At 36.3% G+C, this 15,332-nt stretch overlaps 5 protein-coding genes across 5 annotated transcripts in view; 2 read left to right on the forward strand and 3 right to left on the reverse strand.

Moving 5' to 3' along the window:
- Window positions 1-135: 135 nt before the first annotated feature.
- LOC122416285 (histone H3) lies at window positions 136-1,220 on the reverse strand. Its single transcript, XM_043429073.1, has one exon. The coding sequence runs from the start codon at window positions 1,182-1,184 to the stop codon at window positions 774-776; it is 411 nt and encodes a 136-aa protein (XP_043285008.1). The 5' UTR covers window positions 1,185-1,220; the 3' UTR covers window positions 136-773.
- A 209-nt stretch (window positions 1,221-1,429) lies between these two features.
- On the forward strand, window positions 1,430-3,069 carry LOC122416293 (histone H4). Its single transcript, XM_043429082.1, has one exon. The coding sequence runs from the start codon at window positions 1,459-1,461 to the stop codon at window positions 1,768-1,770; it is 312 nt and encodes a 103-aa protein (XP_043285017.1). The 5' UTR covers window positions 1,430-1,458; the 3' UTR covers window positions 1,771-3,069.
- A 2,548-nt stretch (window positions 3,070-5,617) lies between these two features.
- Window positions 5,618-12,936, reverse strand: wit (wishful thinking). The gene is made up of 12 exons (XM_043429070.1): window positions 12,586-12,936; window positions 10,946-11,237; window positions 10,664-10,769; window positions 9,805-9,990; window positions 9,371-9,607; window positions 9,048-9,203; window positions 8,713-8,895; window positions 8,225-8,394; window positions 7,866-8,061; window positions 7,567-7,767; window positions 7,228-7,446; window positions 5,618-6,987 (listed from the first exon to the last, which is right to left on the reverse strand). The coding sequence occupies exons 2-12, from the start codon at window positions 11,120-11,122 to the stop codon at window positions 5,957-5,959; spliced, it is 2,862 nt and encodes a 953-aa protein (XP_043285005.1). The 5' UTR covers window positions 11,123-11,237; window positions 12,586-12,936; the 3' UTR covers window positions 5,618-5,956.
- Window positions 12,937-13,334: 398 nt separating this feature from the next.
- Window positions 13,335-13,963, reverse strand: LOC122416289 (histone H2A-like). The gene has a single exon (XM_043429078.1). The coding sequence runs from the start codon at window positions 13,912-13,914 to the stop codon at window positions 13,540-13,542; it is 375 nt and encodes a 124-aa protein (XP_043285013.1). The 5' UTR covers window positions 13,915-13,963; the 3' UTR covers window positions 13,335-13,539.
- A 927-nt stretch (window positions 13,964-14,890) lies between these two features.
- Window positions 14,891-15,332, forward strand: part of LOC122416292 (lipase member H-like) — a 1,707-nt gene continuing 1,265 nt past the window's right edge. Inside the window, exon 1 of the mRNA XM_043429081.1 lies at window positions 14,891-15,332. This exon is cut by the window's right edge and continues 558 nt beyond it. The gene's annotated coding sequence lies outside the window, so the exon portion shown is untranslated.

Consider the following 15,332-nt stretch of genomic DNA (forward strand, 5'->3'; position numbering starts at 1 on the left):
TCGCTCCGACCAGCGCAAACAACAGCCGTTGAGAGTGGGGGAAAAAATATGGACTAGCGCACCAATCATGTGAGTCGCTGTGTAAAGGCTACCCACCGTAACTAGATACAACTACGAAACCACTGAATCAAGGAATTTACTCTCTGCATTTCAGGTTTTGACACGCGAATCATTAAAATAACGAATTTCATTCATTAAAAAGATGTAAAGCGTATTACATTACTAAACAGTGTACTGATTCGCTGAAAATCTCTTAATCTTTAAAAGGCGATGATAAACGCGTTTAGTTTTAGTAATTCACTGCAATAAAGCAGTCGTCGGTCAAGTATCGTGTAAAAATACATTCATGCGTAGTTCAATATTCATGAAACGGTTCCTTTGCGAAAACTACTTTTCCCGGTTGACTGTTTTTCGTACTATCAAATATTTGATTCTCCGAATATCAATACGCCGTAGGTAACATCGGAATATTATTATGCTTCTATACTTATTGACCTGTGGTTGTTTCATCTCTATCGGCTCAGTCAATAAAACGATATTAGCTTCAAAATATGGAAAAACGTGCAACTACGTTTTGCTTAATCAGGAAACGCTATCGAACTGATCTGTTCAAACATTAATCAAGTCATGAATCAATATTTACGTTTAACGTTTACATTTTGAATGTGCTGCAGGATTATTACGAATAAGAAAATGTACTCTAGATTTAGTGATTATCCACGTTTAGAAAATTTGTTGGCCCTGAAAAGGGCCGTTTGGTATTGAAAGCGGTATTAGGCACGTTCTCCGCGAATACGACGAGCAAGCTGAATGTCCTTGGGCATGATGGTAACGCGTTTGGCGTGGATGGCACACAAGTTGGTGTCTTCGAATAGGCCGACGAGGTAAGCCTCGCTGGCTTCTTGAAGGGCCATGACAGCAGAGCTCTGGAAACGGAGGTCGGTTTTGAAATCTTGAGCGATTTCACGAACAAGTCGCTGGAAAGGCAACTTGCGGATGAGAAGTTCGGTGCTCTTCTGGTAACGACGGATCTCACGAAGAGCTACGGTTCCGGGCCTGTAACGATGAGGCTTCTTCACTCCGCCGGTTGCTGGCGCACTCTTGCGAGCAGCCTTAGTCGCCAGCTGCTTACGAGGAGCCTTTCCACCAGTCGATTTACGAGCAGTCTGCTTGGTACGAGCCATAATGGATGGATAACGAGTCGATGTTCTTCCTTCGAGGACGAATGTCTATATGAGGGTCGGAATCGAGCTGAGCATTACTTATAATTATCTTACCAACCGTTATATCGAATTTCATTGGCTGAGCGAAATAGGGGGGAAAATCATCGCTGTGATTCGTCGAAGAGAGTAGGGAGGGGAGACGATGAAGTGCAGAGGATATATAAGCCACCGCTCTACTGCCGATCATCACTTCGCTGTAGTTTTCGGCGTCATCTAATTCTATTCATCTGTCAACATGACCGGTCGTGGAAAGGGAGGAAAGGGATTGGGAAAAGGAGGAGCAAAGCGGCATCGTAAAGTTCTTCGTGATAACATCCAAGGTATCACAAAGCCGGCTATTCGTCGTCTGGCTCGTCGTGGTGGTGTCAAACGTATATCTGGATTGATCTACGAAGAGACTCGTGGTGTGCTCAAAGTTTTCCTTGAAAACGTGATCCGTGACGCTGTCACTTACACCGAACACGCCAAGAGGAAGACCGTTACTGCTATGGACGTTGTCTACGCTCTGAAACGTCAAGGTCGCACTCTCTACGGATTTGGAGGTTAATCTTCATGAAACCGGACAAAGCATAAGAACAAACGGCCCTTTTCAGGGCCAACATTTCCTCAAATCGTAGAACTGCCTTTCACGTTTTATTTCTCATTACCAATATAGTAATTTCCATGTTGAATATGGGTGTATAGTACTGAAAACATTCTCATTATTCTAAGTATTTGTCAATACTAGAACTTAAAACACATGTCCAAGACAATACGTATTCCAGCATTTCATTTAATAATCATTAATTCTGTTAGAAAATAGAATTTGGTTCCATCCGAAGAATGTTTGAAAACCACTTGAATTAAACCACACAACTCTCGAATAACATGAAACCATTCATGAGTTCTAGAATTGAGGTTAGGTCAACTTTTCGAATCAAACAACAAGCTTATTGATATAGAAGCTAAGGGATAAACATTATATATACTTTTAATCCCAATATGAAATCATATGCCAATAGCGGCTTTCTTGATTATAAAATTGATCTTAAATCGGTTTTATCATGTCAACTTGACCTAACCTAAATTTTTTTCTCTTCATATGCTCTGGTTTTTGCATCACATCAACATCATTGACGACGTATTCTGTTTGTTTAGTCTAATCAATTGGAAATAGCGACAAATAGTTGAACTGTCATTTATTTCAGATGAATTGAAAATTTACGATTTAATCAATTCATCGTTTTCCTGCGAAAAACTACAATCTTCTGTTAGAGAATTACGATCAGTGAAAGGATTACGTTTTTTCCGTAACGATAAAAAAAATCTGAAAAACAATGGTCAAACGATAAATTGGTCATACTATCGTACATGCTAATGCACAAGATTATGAATTTAGTCATGGAAATGTCATCGTACGGAATAAGTTTAAAAAATTGACCAAGCTGTACAAGTGTACATGCATTCAAAACATGCGGCGTGATTTCCAAATAACGACCGGAGTGTATAAATTCCAATTTTTAAAATTCTCGCTATTGCTGTGTAATCAAATGTCTTCTCAAACGATTCATTTACTTTTACTATGAAAGTGGAAACTTCAGTTTCCTCGGTCTCATGTTGGTTACCTTACGATGGAAGTGGTTGAAAATACAGCAGTTTACCTGTAAAATATCGAAGCAGAGACATACAGATTTTGATAGTCGAAAATTAGGAAAAAAACCATTTTTTTTTGTAAAACAAAGAACTTTTATTGTAAAGTAGAATTTTTTCTATACAGAAAAAGTACATAAAGTTCTTTCATCTCATATTTTGGTCGTTTTGGATATAATTACAGCACAGTATTGAAATTTTCCATTGAAACGAAAATTTTACACAGAATTTACTAGCGTATTGTTTTTGAAACCAGAAAGTTTGACAACCGAATGAAATTGTCAGAAGAATGGTTTTGAAGAAGGAAATGAACTGCTTCAAAAGACGATATACCATGTAATTTAAGTTCAGTATTGTGATATACCTGGTTCGGAAAAATTCGCAGTTCAGAAAAATATATTATAAGTATTATCTATAACATAAGTCGTACAAACATTTTTCATTGTACAAACAGTAAAATTTTATCGAGAATTTCGTTGCGGAATGATTTTGGTGTTCGAAAAATGGTCACAGTCGAAAAGTAATATTTTTATGTTAAAATACAAAAATAAAAAACGACATTAATCATAGCATCTAATAATAATTTTTAGAGCTAAAAACATTTTTAGCAAAGCAAGTAAATCTATTTTGGTTCTTAGAGATCCCAAAATCGAAAGTTACGAAATTGCACGTGAACTAGAAATAAAATATCAATGGGACATTTTTTTTTACAATAATTGAATGAAAATTCGTTGGTGAAGGCTTACGGCATTAGCGACTTATATTTGTCAAGTGTTCAAATTCGACGTAAACGTTATCGTACATTCATGTCATGTGTATCTATATATATATATAAACAAATATATATTAGGGTGATCCAAAATTTGAGTCGTGAGTTATTATCATTACTTGATGAAAAAGTAATAACACCAATTTTTTTATGTCTCAGGATCAAAATTTGTAGTTCTTGGAGAAAAATCAATTCTTTCAGAATTTGAATTAAAAAAAAAAAAAAAAAAATCGACGGTGCATCTAATTTTTTCAGACTTAAATTTTGATTGAATAAATTGTTGATTAAATACAAGCAGTTGTTCTCGTTGTGACTCCGAAAAACGATACTTTCAAGTCACGATTTCGGATAAAATTGAATGAGATATCGAAGTGTCATTATACTTTTTTCAATTACCCTTATATAGTTGTATATGTATATAAACACACACATAAACATATATATATATATATATTTAATATATAATACGGAACCGAATTGGTATTATCGAAGATTGCCCATAAGAATTAATAATTTCATTTCTAACTTACATCGCTACGCGTATACACGTCGAATATTCGATATAAATACAAATTAGCACTAAACTATATCGGAACGGGGCGTTCACTCGTTCCTCAATTTTCGATAGAGAATTGAAGTTCTTTTTGTAGACACTCGTTTAAAGTACATTTCACCGGCTATTGATGGTTTCTTTTCGATGAAATACGACTTTTACGGGTGGTTAAGTATAAATTATTTTGTTTTTCACCACCACATTAAAGTGATCAGTACACTTGTGCAATAGATTCATCGTCGAGTATAAAATTTTACATATGCCTGTACATAATATCTATACACTTGACGGGAGTATTCGTAAACGACAATCGCGTAACTTTTTTTCCATTCGTTTCATTTCCCGGAATTGCACACGTTTAAACCTTTGGCCTTTTTCTCTAAATAATTTCTTTTCTGCAAAGAACACATACGAATTTTGATGGAAAAACTGCCACTTCACTTTGGCGAAGCTCAAGAAGCAAATCGTAATTTTGTTTTGTCGTACAAAAACAATAATCTTTGACAACAAACTTCGTACATTCGTTTTCACGTATGGCTTGAAAAAACTTTGATAATCAATTATACTTCGGTTATCTCATTATGGAGTCTGAAATGTTTTGTGACCTTTCGCTGATAGAAAAATGTGAATGAATCTGATATTTTTTATTTCGAACACCGTCATCTTGTGCGTTAACTCACGTAAGTTTGTGATTTTTTTTTTAAACTGACGTATCTTTTCGCGTACTTCTAAAATCAAAAGGATCAATGAAACATTATCAAATTCGGGCAACTTAGCTTTGTCCAATATAATAATGAATCGTGAACGTTAACAATAAGCTCCACATCGATCTTCGTTTGTTGCAACATTTATTCATTTTTTTCAATGAAATTTCGCGTGAAAATCGATATTCAAAGAAACACTAATTTTCCAATTTAAAATATATGAATCGTTTTAAAAATGTATAAAAAATTATTTCTAACAGTATGAAGGCTCGTTTTCGAAATACAAACAAATAAAATTTTCATATTTCATGAAAAAATAATATCACAGAAGAATGTAGTTAAACACTTGATTAATCAACGTCAAATGCTACCGACGATGAAATGATTTTTCGAAGTAATGCAACATTTGTAAATTGTGAAAAACAGTTATAATTCGTTAACGCTTGCAGAGTTTTAAAAGTTATTCTCTTGGCATATTTTTCTAAATATTTCGATGAACTTTCCTCGTAAATTATCTTGGATTTATTTTCGTTTAAGATGATGGATCAGTCGGTAATCACAACCGTGAGTACGAGAGAGATAGCTGCAAATTTTGAAAAGGAAATTTTTCCACATCGTCCGTCTGATCGAAAAAATAAAAATGTCATCGGATTTTTGCAATCGTGCTGCGTACGATGACATTTTTATTTTTTCGATCAGACGGACGATGTGGAAAAATTTCCTTTTCAAAATTTGCAGCTATCTCTCTCGTACTCACGGTTGTGATTACCGACTGATCCATCATCTTAAAATGAAACCTCAAACGTCAATTTAACTCGTAACAGTGGACAATGTTTTTTCAATCAGTAAGAATATTACGGTGTGTTTCCAAAAATGATGAAACGAGTTTCAATTAAAAATGGTATGTTGTTCGTGATTACAAAAGTAAAGTATGTTCAACCCCAAAAATACACAGGTACTTTATTCGAGAGGAAAGATCGGAAGGATTCATTACTTCGTAATTACATGACCAAACTTTCCGGGAAAAAAATCGCGTGGAAAATGTTGAGGGGAAAAAACGAGGCTTTTCGTATGATAACTAAAAGCAGGTGACATTTTTGGTGTTCGAAGAATAATTGGTGTCGTCATTGCAATCGATACCGAAGGGCACGGAGCTAGATATATTTTTGTCATCGTTATCGTCGTTATCGTTGAAAAAATTGCACATCATGCGATCGTCGTAGAGCGAAAACCTGGCGGTATTTTGAGCAGCGCGTCCGCGAACTTTGCGGACGGATGGGGGCAGATCGCCGGGAGTTTTAATCCTCATATTAGGGTGTTTTAGGGCGATTGAATTGGAGCGTCGATTGAAAACTTGATTGAACTTATCGAGACTTTCTCGCCTGGTGAGATTGAGATCGGGAGTTTCCGAATTTAAATTGACAAGGCTCAAAGAAGAGGGCCTTTCTGGATTGTCCGAATGATCTGTATTGTCACTCGCAGCCAAGTTTTCACGAGCTCGAGAAACTTTTTCATTTTTATCAGGAATTGAATCGGAGCTTGAACTTTTAGAAACAACGCCATTAACGTATTTTCCTTCGGCGGAAATGGTGACGTTAGTATCAACAATTTTCACTGGGGCTCTCGTCAGCAAATTCGATTTCGAGTCCTCCCGGTCAATTCGACATTTTGCGTACGGATACATTTTTTTCTGGGTCAAAAGCCGCTTCAAGTTTGACCAACCTGCGAACTTTTTCCTACGAGGATTTTCCCCGATCCCCTCTTCCATATTTGTCTGCTTACGTTTGTTGCACTGCAGAATACCATTTTCTGTGATAACGTTTTGCACGTAAGGTATCGGTGTCGCCGATCTTGGCGCCGTCGTCAATTGTGGTGCCCTCGTCGAATATTCATGCGACACCAAACTCTGCAATTCTGTGTGCAATTTGTATTGTTGATCCTTGGTCACGTGTTTCGAGGAACGATCCACCAAAACTTTCGTACTACGGCCCAAATCGTCCCGGGAATCCGAAGGCAACATCAAATTTCTCTCCATGCAAGGATTTCGGCCTTGATACGGTTGCAGCGTTGGACAATTGCGCGAAGGTGCTGTCTCGTTTGAATTTTTGCCTGTTCATAATTACGCACAAACTTTCATTGAATAAAATGTTTAGAAAATAAACTAAAATATTTACGACTTTATATTTCTGTCTTCACTTCGCTGAGGCTGTGTGAAACGCTTCAATATTTTGTTTTTTTTTTTAAGTACGAACACACCACAAGACTTTTCTATATTAAAGGATGAATAAATGGATTAGCAATTTAAAGAAAATTGCTTCGAGATGAACCAAAGAAATTCTCGTTACTCACAACTATGCTCCGGATGTACGGGTTCGTAAGGCGAGATGATGGTACAATTGTCAGCAGTTATTTCGTTGCGCGATCCTTCCTGACGAGAGTGAAAATCGGTTGGTGGTACATGAATATTGTCGTGATAGAAAACTTCGCTGTATTGACTGCTCGTTGTCGGTGGTACAAGCGCGCTGTACGAATTTACCATGGGACTGCCGTCCATGAAATAAGTCGTTACTGTGTGCAATCGATAAAGTGTGATTGTAGGATTGATTGATAGATACAAAAATTCTCGATCAGATTTCAACAGTTTGAATAATTCGACAATAATATTCTGATAGAGAAACTTTGACGAACCACGTTGCGATTGGAGCTCGGTAAGACGTTCCTCTATGCAGAGAGCTGTCAATCGAGCTTCAGCATCGGCGTCCCAACAATCTTCCATAGTTTCTTTGATTAATCGAACCCCCGGTCGATCTACTAAATTTCCCTCGAGTAAAGGTCTCGCTTTGTTTCGTGAAACAAGAACTTGCATCTCCTCAAACGTTGGATGCGAACCTAAACGGAAAAATCATAGAAAAAAATGCATTCGTTATGTGTTGCCAGGATTTTTTTGAATTCCTGGCAGTCTTTCGGAAGAATTTTTTTCAACGGACCAATTTCTCGTTCGAACGGTTGTTTGTATGCGGGGACCTCTGAACCAGGAACATAAATATCCGAGCACCGTGAGACGATTTCCCACAGAATCAGACCCATTGCATAGACGTCGATCTGCTTGAGAGAACTTTCACAATCCCGTAGGTTGACCGCGCCTTCGAGAACTTCAGGAGCCATGTATCGCAACGTTCCAACCTTGAGATCGAACTCGAATGGATTATTGTGATACTTGTATGATAAATTTATGTCACTTTTGTTATTCTATTGGTTCTGCTGGTTATATTTTTAGTATATTTTTCAATATAAAATTAATAGTCCTCAACACCCTTGAATTTTCTATTCACTGCTTATTCCTTACGTCATTAATAGATTTTGTCTCGGCGTGTTGTTCCTCTCCGTTGCTAAAATATTTCGAACCAGAAATTTGAACGGCCAAGCCCAGATCGCAGATGCAGCAGCTTCCGTCATTTTTAATCAAAATGTTTCTCGAATTCATATCGCGATGAGCGATGCAGGGCTTTAATTTGTCTGTTGATCAAAACAAATGTACAGGATATTGAATCGTCAATCGAAATAAAATGATCGAAAACTGTCGCAGCGCACAAGAAACGTGTAATAACGGAAAGCGATTTTTTTTAAACTGGAAATTGTAATGAATACTTTAGATAATTCGGGCAAGAAACGCCGATACCCGTGTGTTCAGAAACGAGGCTCAATGTTCACTTCAAAAATAAATCCGATCATTATTATCATTAAAATTGAATTTCCACAATGAAAATAGGTCATTTTTATGAAATGTGCCGATGTTTTCCAAGTATGAGTTTGCACCAATTTGGCATGTCTTACCTCCTTTGCGAATATCGGTATGCAAATAAGCGAGCCCTTTGACGATCGAAAGGCCCATTTTACAGAATCTCGCCCAATCAACAGTTTGAGTACGCAAAAAGTCTGTGAGAGTTCCTCGTGGTGCGTAGCTCAGAACGAGTAAATAATCGACGTTACCTTCCATATTTAATCTTTCATCGACCCCTATACGGTTAAAAATGTCATATTTTAAAAAAAATTACTTTACGATTCATTTTTTTTATCGAATCTTGAAATAGCTCATTTCCTCATTCTTCCGTGCATACTACTTGTGCTCGTTTCCAAACATTGCAAAATGCAGTAGCTCAATACTTTACCGTAATAGCTGAGCAACGAAGGATGTTCCATAAAAGGCAAGCAGTAAGTATCTCTCTCGTTTTGAAAATAATTCCGATAATGAGAGGGAAAAATTTTCACTGCTACGTCTCTGTCACCCATGCTGCCCTGCCAAACTGAACCGTATCGTCCTTGACCTGTGAAAGCAACAGTAATAAGCAAAAGCTCAGAAAGGAAATGACAATGAAAATTTGCAGAAGTTGTCCTCCAATCAGTGGTCAAAGAGTAACTTTTTTCATCTGTCACGTTGAGCCACTCTTGCAAACCTCCATATGTTGAGATTTTTCATAAAAAATTATTTTACCTACGATAGTTGCCAGTTTCAAATGATCAACTGTGTACGTTCCCGTTCTCAAAGACGTGCTTTCCATTATTCCATCGCCATACGACATCGGTTTTTCCGTTTTACCGAATAAGTTATTCCGATATGCTCGATAAACGAGAATAATTATGGCACAGATAAGTATCAAACACCCAATAACAATACTTCCTATTATAACGATCCATCTCTCGGATTCTGCTCGCTCCAATAACTTCGTTGCTGTAATAAAGTAATAATTGAATAAGGAGAACTTGTCAATTAAAAATTTCTGAATTACGACTAGAATTTGACACAATCGATTAAATTTTATGTTCGAATTCGAGCATAAATCGAAAAATATTATCAAAGTCAATTTGGGAATATTATAGATCGAGAACACTTGATAATATACTCAATAAATTTGTTTTTTTGCTTACTTTCAGGTAAAATTGGGGGGACTTCGTTTTCTCCAGAAGAAGTATCCAACGTATCTGTAATATTTTGATTACAATAATCTCCGTTGCAACAACAAAATTTTGTATTGTTGAGAGCTTTGGTGGATCCTTTCACCGCTATACATTCCGTATTGTCACACTTTCGTTCCCCAGATTGCTTCCAACATCCTGATAAAAAATCAAGCCATTAAGTTATTTCGTCCTCAATTGAGTTTATTCCATCATTCGATATAAAATATGTTCGATTGTTAAACTCATTATTGAAACACGAATTCGTATTGTTCACAATCAAATTCATTTAAACAGGATAACCGAATAACAGATTATTCAAATTTACTGGTGACTGAGTACCAATAATTTTTCTACAGCACTAAATTGACTTAAAAAATCTCAACCAAAAGATATCTTTTCAAAAACAGAAAAATGCCATTTCGTAGACAGTTTTTATCGTAACAGTCGACGCACTTTACATTCGCGTTTCGTCTCAATGATGTCTGCGTCGTTCTTGTACTTTAATATTTTTTTTTCTCTTTGAAGTATCTTCGCATGCCACTTGTCCTCGGAATCACTCGACATATGTTCAACATCGTGGGACCCCGGCTACGCTCTTCCGACGCAATCGAATTTCTTGCTCTTTGTCGCGTCAGTTCGTACGAAATGTTTACCATTACTTATTGACAATTGTTATTTAGTAATTGACAATTATTATATTTGAGGTTTTCGTTTTTTATCTCAATTAATCGTCTTCATTTTTATTCAGCCCAGATTCGTTTTCGTTTCGTTTTATTTTTAAATTCTTTTCGATTGACATTAAAAATATTAACTTCGACCGCGTACGTACCTTGCAACAAAATGATTATTTTGCTGCCATTAGCTTGTCTTTCCTCCTGCCACAGAGCATAGCAAAAATTGTTGCAAGTTTCAAAAATCACTTCTGGTTGATTTGTCTGTACAAAAATATATGCAAAATATTTATTAATTTTTGTGTATTTGTTTATTGATATTTTTTAGAATATAATAAAAATCGATAAGCAAGATTCTCAGGAGAATTGAGCTAAAATAAGAAAATAATTTTTCAATGAATTCTTTCGATTAATGTTGATGAAAAAATCGTGCAATTTACCTCTGTTTGGAATAAATGAATTTCGTGTGAAACATCTTCGATTCCGTGCGAGTTTTGCTTCAGCGAAATATTATCAATATTCTTCTTTTTACTGGCGCAAATTCTGCTCGCATTAATGGGAACCGAGCTAATCCCATAGAAGAAGGAGAGCAGAACGATTGAAACAGAGACTCTCATTGTGTGCCTCTGAGAGAACACTTGAGATTAAAAACTTGGCTGGAGGCACTTTGGATTATGAATTGGCGTTGCCCCTCGTGACATCATAAAACTCCAAACACACCCTGCTGCTAGTCTGTTGGAGGGTGCAAAAAAATCACAGATACATGCAATTTCCCTGTAACCAAGAGCTAACAAGCAGTCTTTGCCCCAATTTCAACATTTTCTCATTCTGCTTGTTCCTTGCGATTCATTTTTATTCTATTAATCATAATTATTGGACACTGTTTTATATTGAGTATTTGTAGATTGTAAGTGTCCACAATTCATTATATAATCGAAATGTTTTGTTTCTCGAACAATCATCAGTTGTACTGCTTTGAGGTTCTTTCACCTCGTTCGACCCCAATTGACATGACTCAAAAGATTACTTTTAGTAAAGTTTCAGCGAACTGCGCTGACCCAATGAAACTAGTAGATGAATTTGTGCTTCGGGACTCAACAAAGCTTTCTGTCATCCGTTGCAAAGAGCCAGTCTGCGTACTGCTAAGAAGTTGATCGATAAGTACTAGTTTTGTTGAGTGAAGCTTGATTTTGAGAAACATAGAAGAAACAAACAACTGTCTATTCATTGCACTTGAATTCATGCACATTATTTTGTCATGAGTATTTATATGCCATGAAATAAAAAAACTAAATATTTTCCACGAGAAAAATCTTTATAAATTCACTAACAACGTCAAACTATTCCACAGTACCCCCTTTCCCCAGGCAAAACCCATTTTCTTCAATTTTATTGGGACGCAGGCCTGAAATATGGATCCAACATACAGTACACAGCGTCAATAGACTATAGTCCACTCAAATTGGTAAAACTCCAAATTAAACTTTTTATGTAACAGTGTGTTTTTCACACAAGTTCTTATTTGGTAAAAGCAAACATATTTTGACAGCTCAATCTATGCCAGCTGAAATCCTAGTCAACAAAACGGTATTTATACCTTTTTATGCAATTAAAAAATTACAAGCCCTTTCCCTTCACTTTTTGACGTTTAAAGGTATGGTTTCTGGTTTCACATTATTTTCATTAAAATTATAATCAATCGCGTATACGTAGGTGAAAAAAATAGCTCTTTTCACTCATAAATTTACCTATACTTTTAAATTTTTAATGTAACCAAAAGTTTTTTTTAGCAAATGCGAGAATTATATAATTTTTAAGTATTTGTAAATAACTATTGATAAGTATACTAATTTTCACTTAATATTCCGTACGTTTTGATGCTTCAATTGAGTCCAACTATTTTCCGTAGACTTTGATCGGAACAAATCAAATATACGAGTAATGCAATTTTTCGCACCATATATAATACGCACTGATTTGTAGTATATATGCACACATCCTTATATATCTATATGCAAATGAATGGCCACGATTGACTATTGTCGTTAAAAAATGATCCGAAAGAATAAACATTAATTACCCAATTGATCAGGGGCATCGAAACACATTCACAATTAATCAACAATTATATACGTCACTGTTGCTATTTTTTCGTTATACTTTTGTCGTCGCAGGCATCCACAGTGTACAGAAATAATAAACAATTGATTGAAACAATGTCTTGTGAGTCAACTCGCGGAGATTCTAGAATTCTACAAAAGTCATCACAACTTCAAAATCGTGGAGTCCGATGCAAAATCAATGTTTTATTACGCATTCAGTAGCGTTTAAGTCATATCAGTAACAAATGAAAAGCGAATCGCGGCGAAATATCAATCTCGAGCGGTGTACACTTTGACAGATTTCAACGTGCCGAAGATTTACAATAGTTACTAGAACGAGAACTCGGAATGAACGTTTGACGAACTCTGAGATTGGTAGAGGATTTCGGGGCTGTCACGATGGAAACTGAAATACAGAATGTTCTATAGGTCAATACATGAGAAATTACGATTCCCGATTGGCGGTTGCTCACGTATTAGTAGTCCGCCTCCTGGTGCTGAAAGTGCGTACTAACGAGACAATCGACGTATGTCTTGCAAGCAATTTTACTTTCAGTCTGTTTTACCACTCGATTATTGCGACTGTGTGCAATTTATGTACGATAGAATTCGATGTCGGCATGAAACAATCCCTACCTTTCTAATCACAGTGAATTGTTATTAATGGCTAAAACCAGAGTAGATCGTAATTTTTGAAACTTCCCTGCGTGTAATTAGTGATCGTTTAAAAATGATTCAATGAATATTATGCACTTCTCAACGTAAAATTTCACCTACGAAAATTTCCAAGTTCTCACAAATAATGGGTTACTCAAATGGGGCAATTTACTACTGATTCTGTATCGATGCAAAAATAGTTGTTAACAGAGATGTACTACGAAAAAATATTTGTTGGCCCTAAAAAGGGCCGTTGTTTTATCGAAGATGAATGTTTAAGCTTTTTTCTCAGTTTTCTTGGGCAAAAGCACTGCTTGGATGTTTGGCAGAACTCCACCCTGGGCAATGGTGACTCCGGAGAGAAGTTTGTTCAACTCTTCGTCGTTGCGGATTGCCAATTGAAGATGACGAGGGATGATTCTGGTCTTCTTGTTGTCACGAGCGGCGTTACCAGCCAACTCGAGAACTTCAGCGGCCAAATATTCCATGACAGCAGCGAGGTAGACCGGAGCACCTCCACCAACGCGCTCGGCGTAATTTCCTTTACGGAGAAGACGATGGATTCTTCCGACGGGGAACTGAAGTCCAGCACGGTTGGAACGAGTCTTTGACTTTCCCTTGACTTTGCCGCCTTTGCCGCGTCCAGACATGTTGAAATTGAGGTTAAGTTGCTCAGAAAAGTAGAAACGCAACGATTCGAGATCGTCGAACGAGTGATGCCGCTACGCCATCAACTATACGTATTTATACACTGTGGAATTTCACTGCCCGACCAATAGAAGTGGAGAGCACGTCTGATTGGTGCGCAGGTCGAAATTTTACTCCCACCCTAGTTCTCACCAGTCAACAAGGCGTTTCTGTCTTAATTTTCATAATAATTTTGGTGTTTTATGAATAATTCTGTTGATTCGCTCAAATCTTCTTATCATTTCGGAGTTTCTATATTCCATAATGCCTTTTTGATTAATTTTCTGTATTTAACATCTTATTTTTTAACGTTATTCTTGAAATACGGAATCCTTTTCATATTTCGAGAAGTTTCCATAGAGATTTTGATACTTCTGGCTTTTTACGGAATTCCAGTTGAGTTTGCATTGTTATTAACGTGATCTATCAGTTGTTCCGTCGGTAACAATCCTGCTGCACGTTTTATTCCGAGTAGGTTGATATTTGAAAGAAAATATGAGTTACACGCTATTCTCATTTTATCAGAGAACAAGGTGCAACCTTTATTTTTTTCATAAAATCAAGGGTGTCCGAGTAAAACGTGTAACCATTTTGCAGCTATCTCTCTCACACTCACGCCAGCACCACGCAAGTGATAGAATTTTACTGAGTAATATAAGAGCCGGTGGTGTCAATTTTCGTGAGACCATGAAGTGTAATGATTTATTATTGTTCAGTAAAAAAAATATCGCTTTCCCTTTATTTATCATCATTCTTGGGTATTATTTTTTCAGTTATCTCGTATTCCAAATTTTTCTATAATTTGAAAAAAATGTCTTCATTTTGTAAATGATGAATTTATTTATGAACACTTGTACCATTTGAACTTAAGCCAACATGTTTGGACATTCGATATGTATAATAGAAAGCAAATGAGAATGCGTAGTGTTATTTCAAAAGTGTTACCGAACTAAAGAATTTTGAAAATATATGATCTACATGATCTTAAACCGTCACGGTGAAAATCAAACAATTTTTCGCGTATAAAATTATTTATTGGAACTATATCATATTTACACAGTTTCTTCAACCCCTTTTAATGAATTTCAATCGTGTATAAAATCCCCGATATATTGAAAAATTCAAACAATATCTTATACGCTGTACCATGAGAACGTTCTCCAAATCAATTTTGTGCCTTTTTATCCGCCTTCATTTTGGTAAGATCGTTTTTTATATCGGTCATAGTTGCAATAAATATAATAATTTAAATGCATGTAACAATAAAAGTTATTTTGAACCAATATTTTTAGTTAACTATAATGAGGTATACGATACCATTTTTGGTACTGAGTACTGGAGAGTGCAAATCGCACACTTCGAAACGGGTCTAAAAGTGGAG

Source organism: Venturia canescens, chromosome 9 (genome assembly GCF_019457755.1).
Source record: "Venturia canescens isolate UGA chromosome 9, ASM1945775v1, whole genome shotgun sequence".
In the NCBI taxonomy this organism is placed as follows: Eukaryota; Metazoa; Arthropoda; class Insecta; order Hymenoptera; family Ichneumonidae; genus Venturia; species Venturia canescens.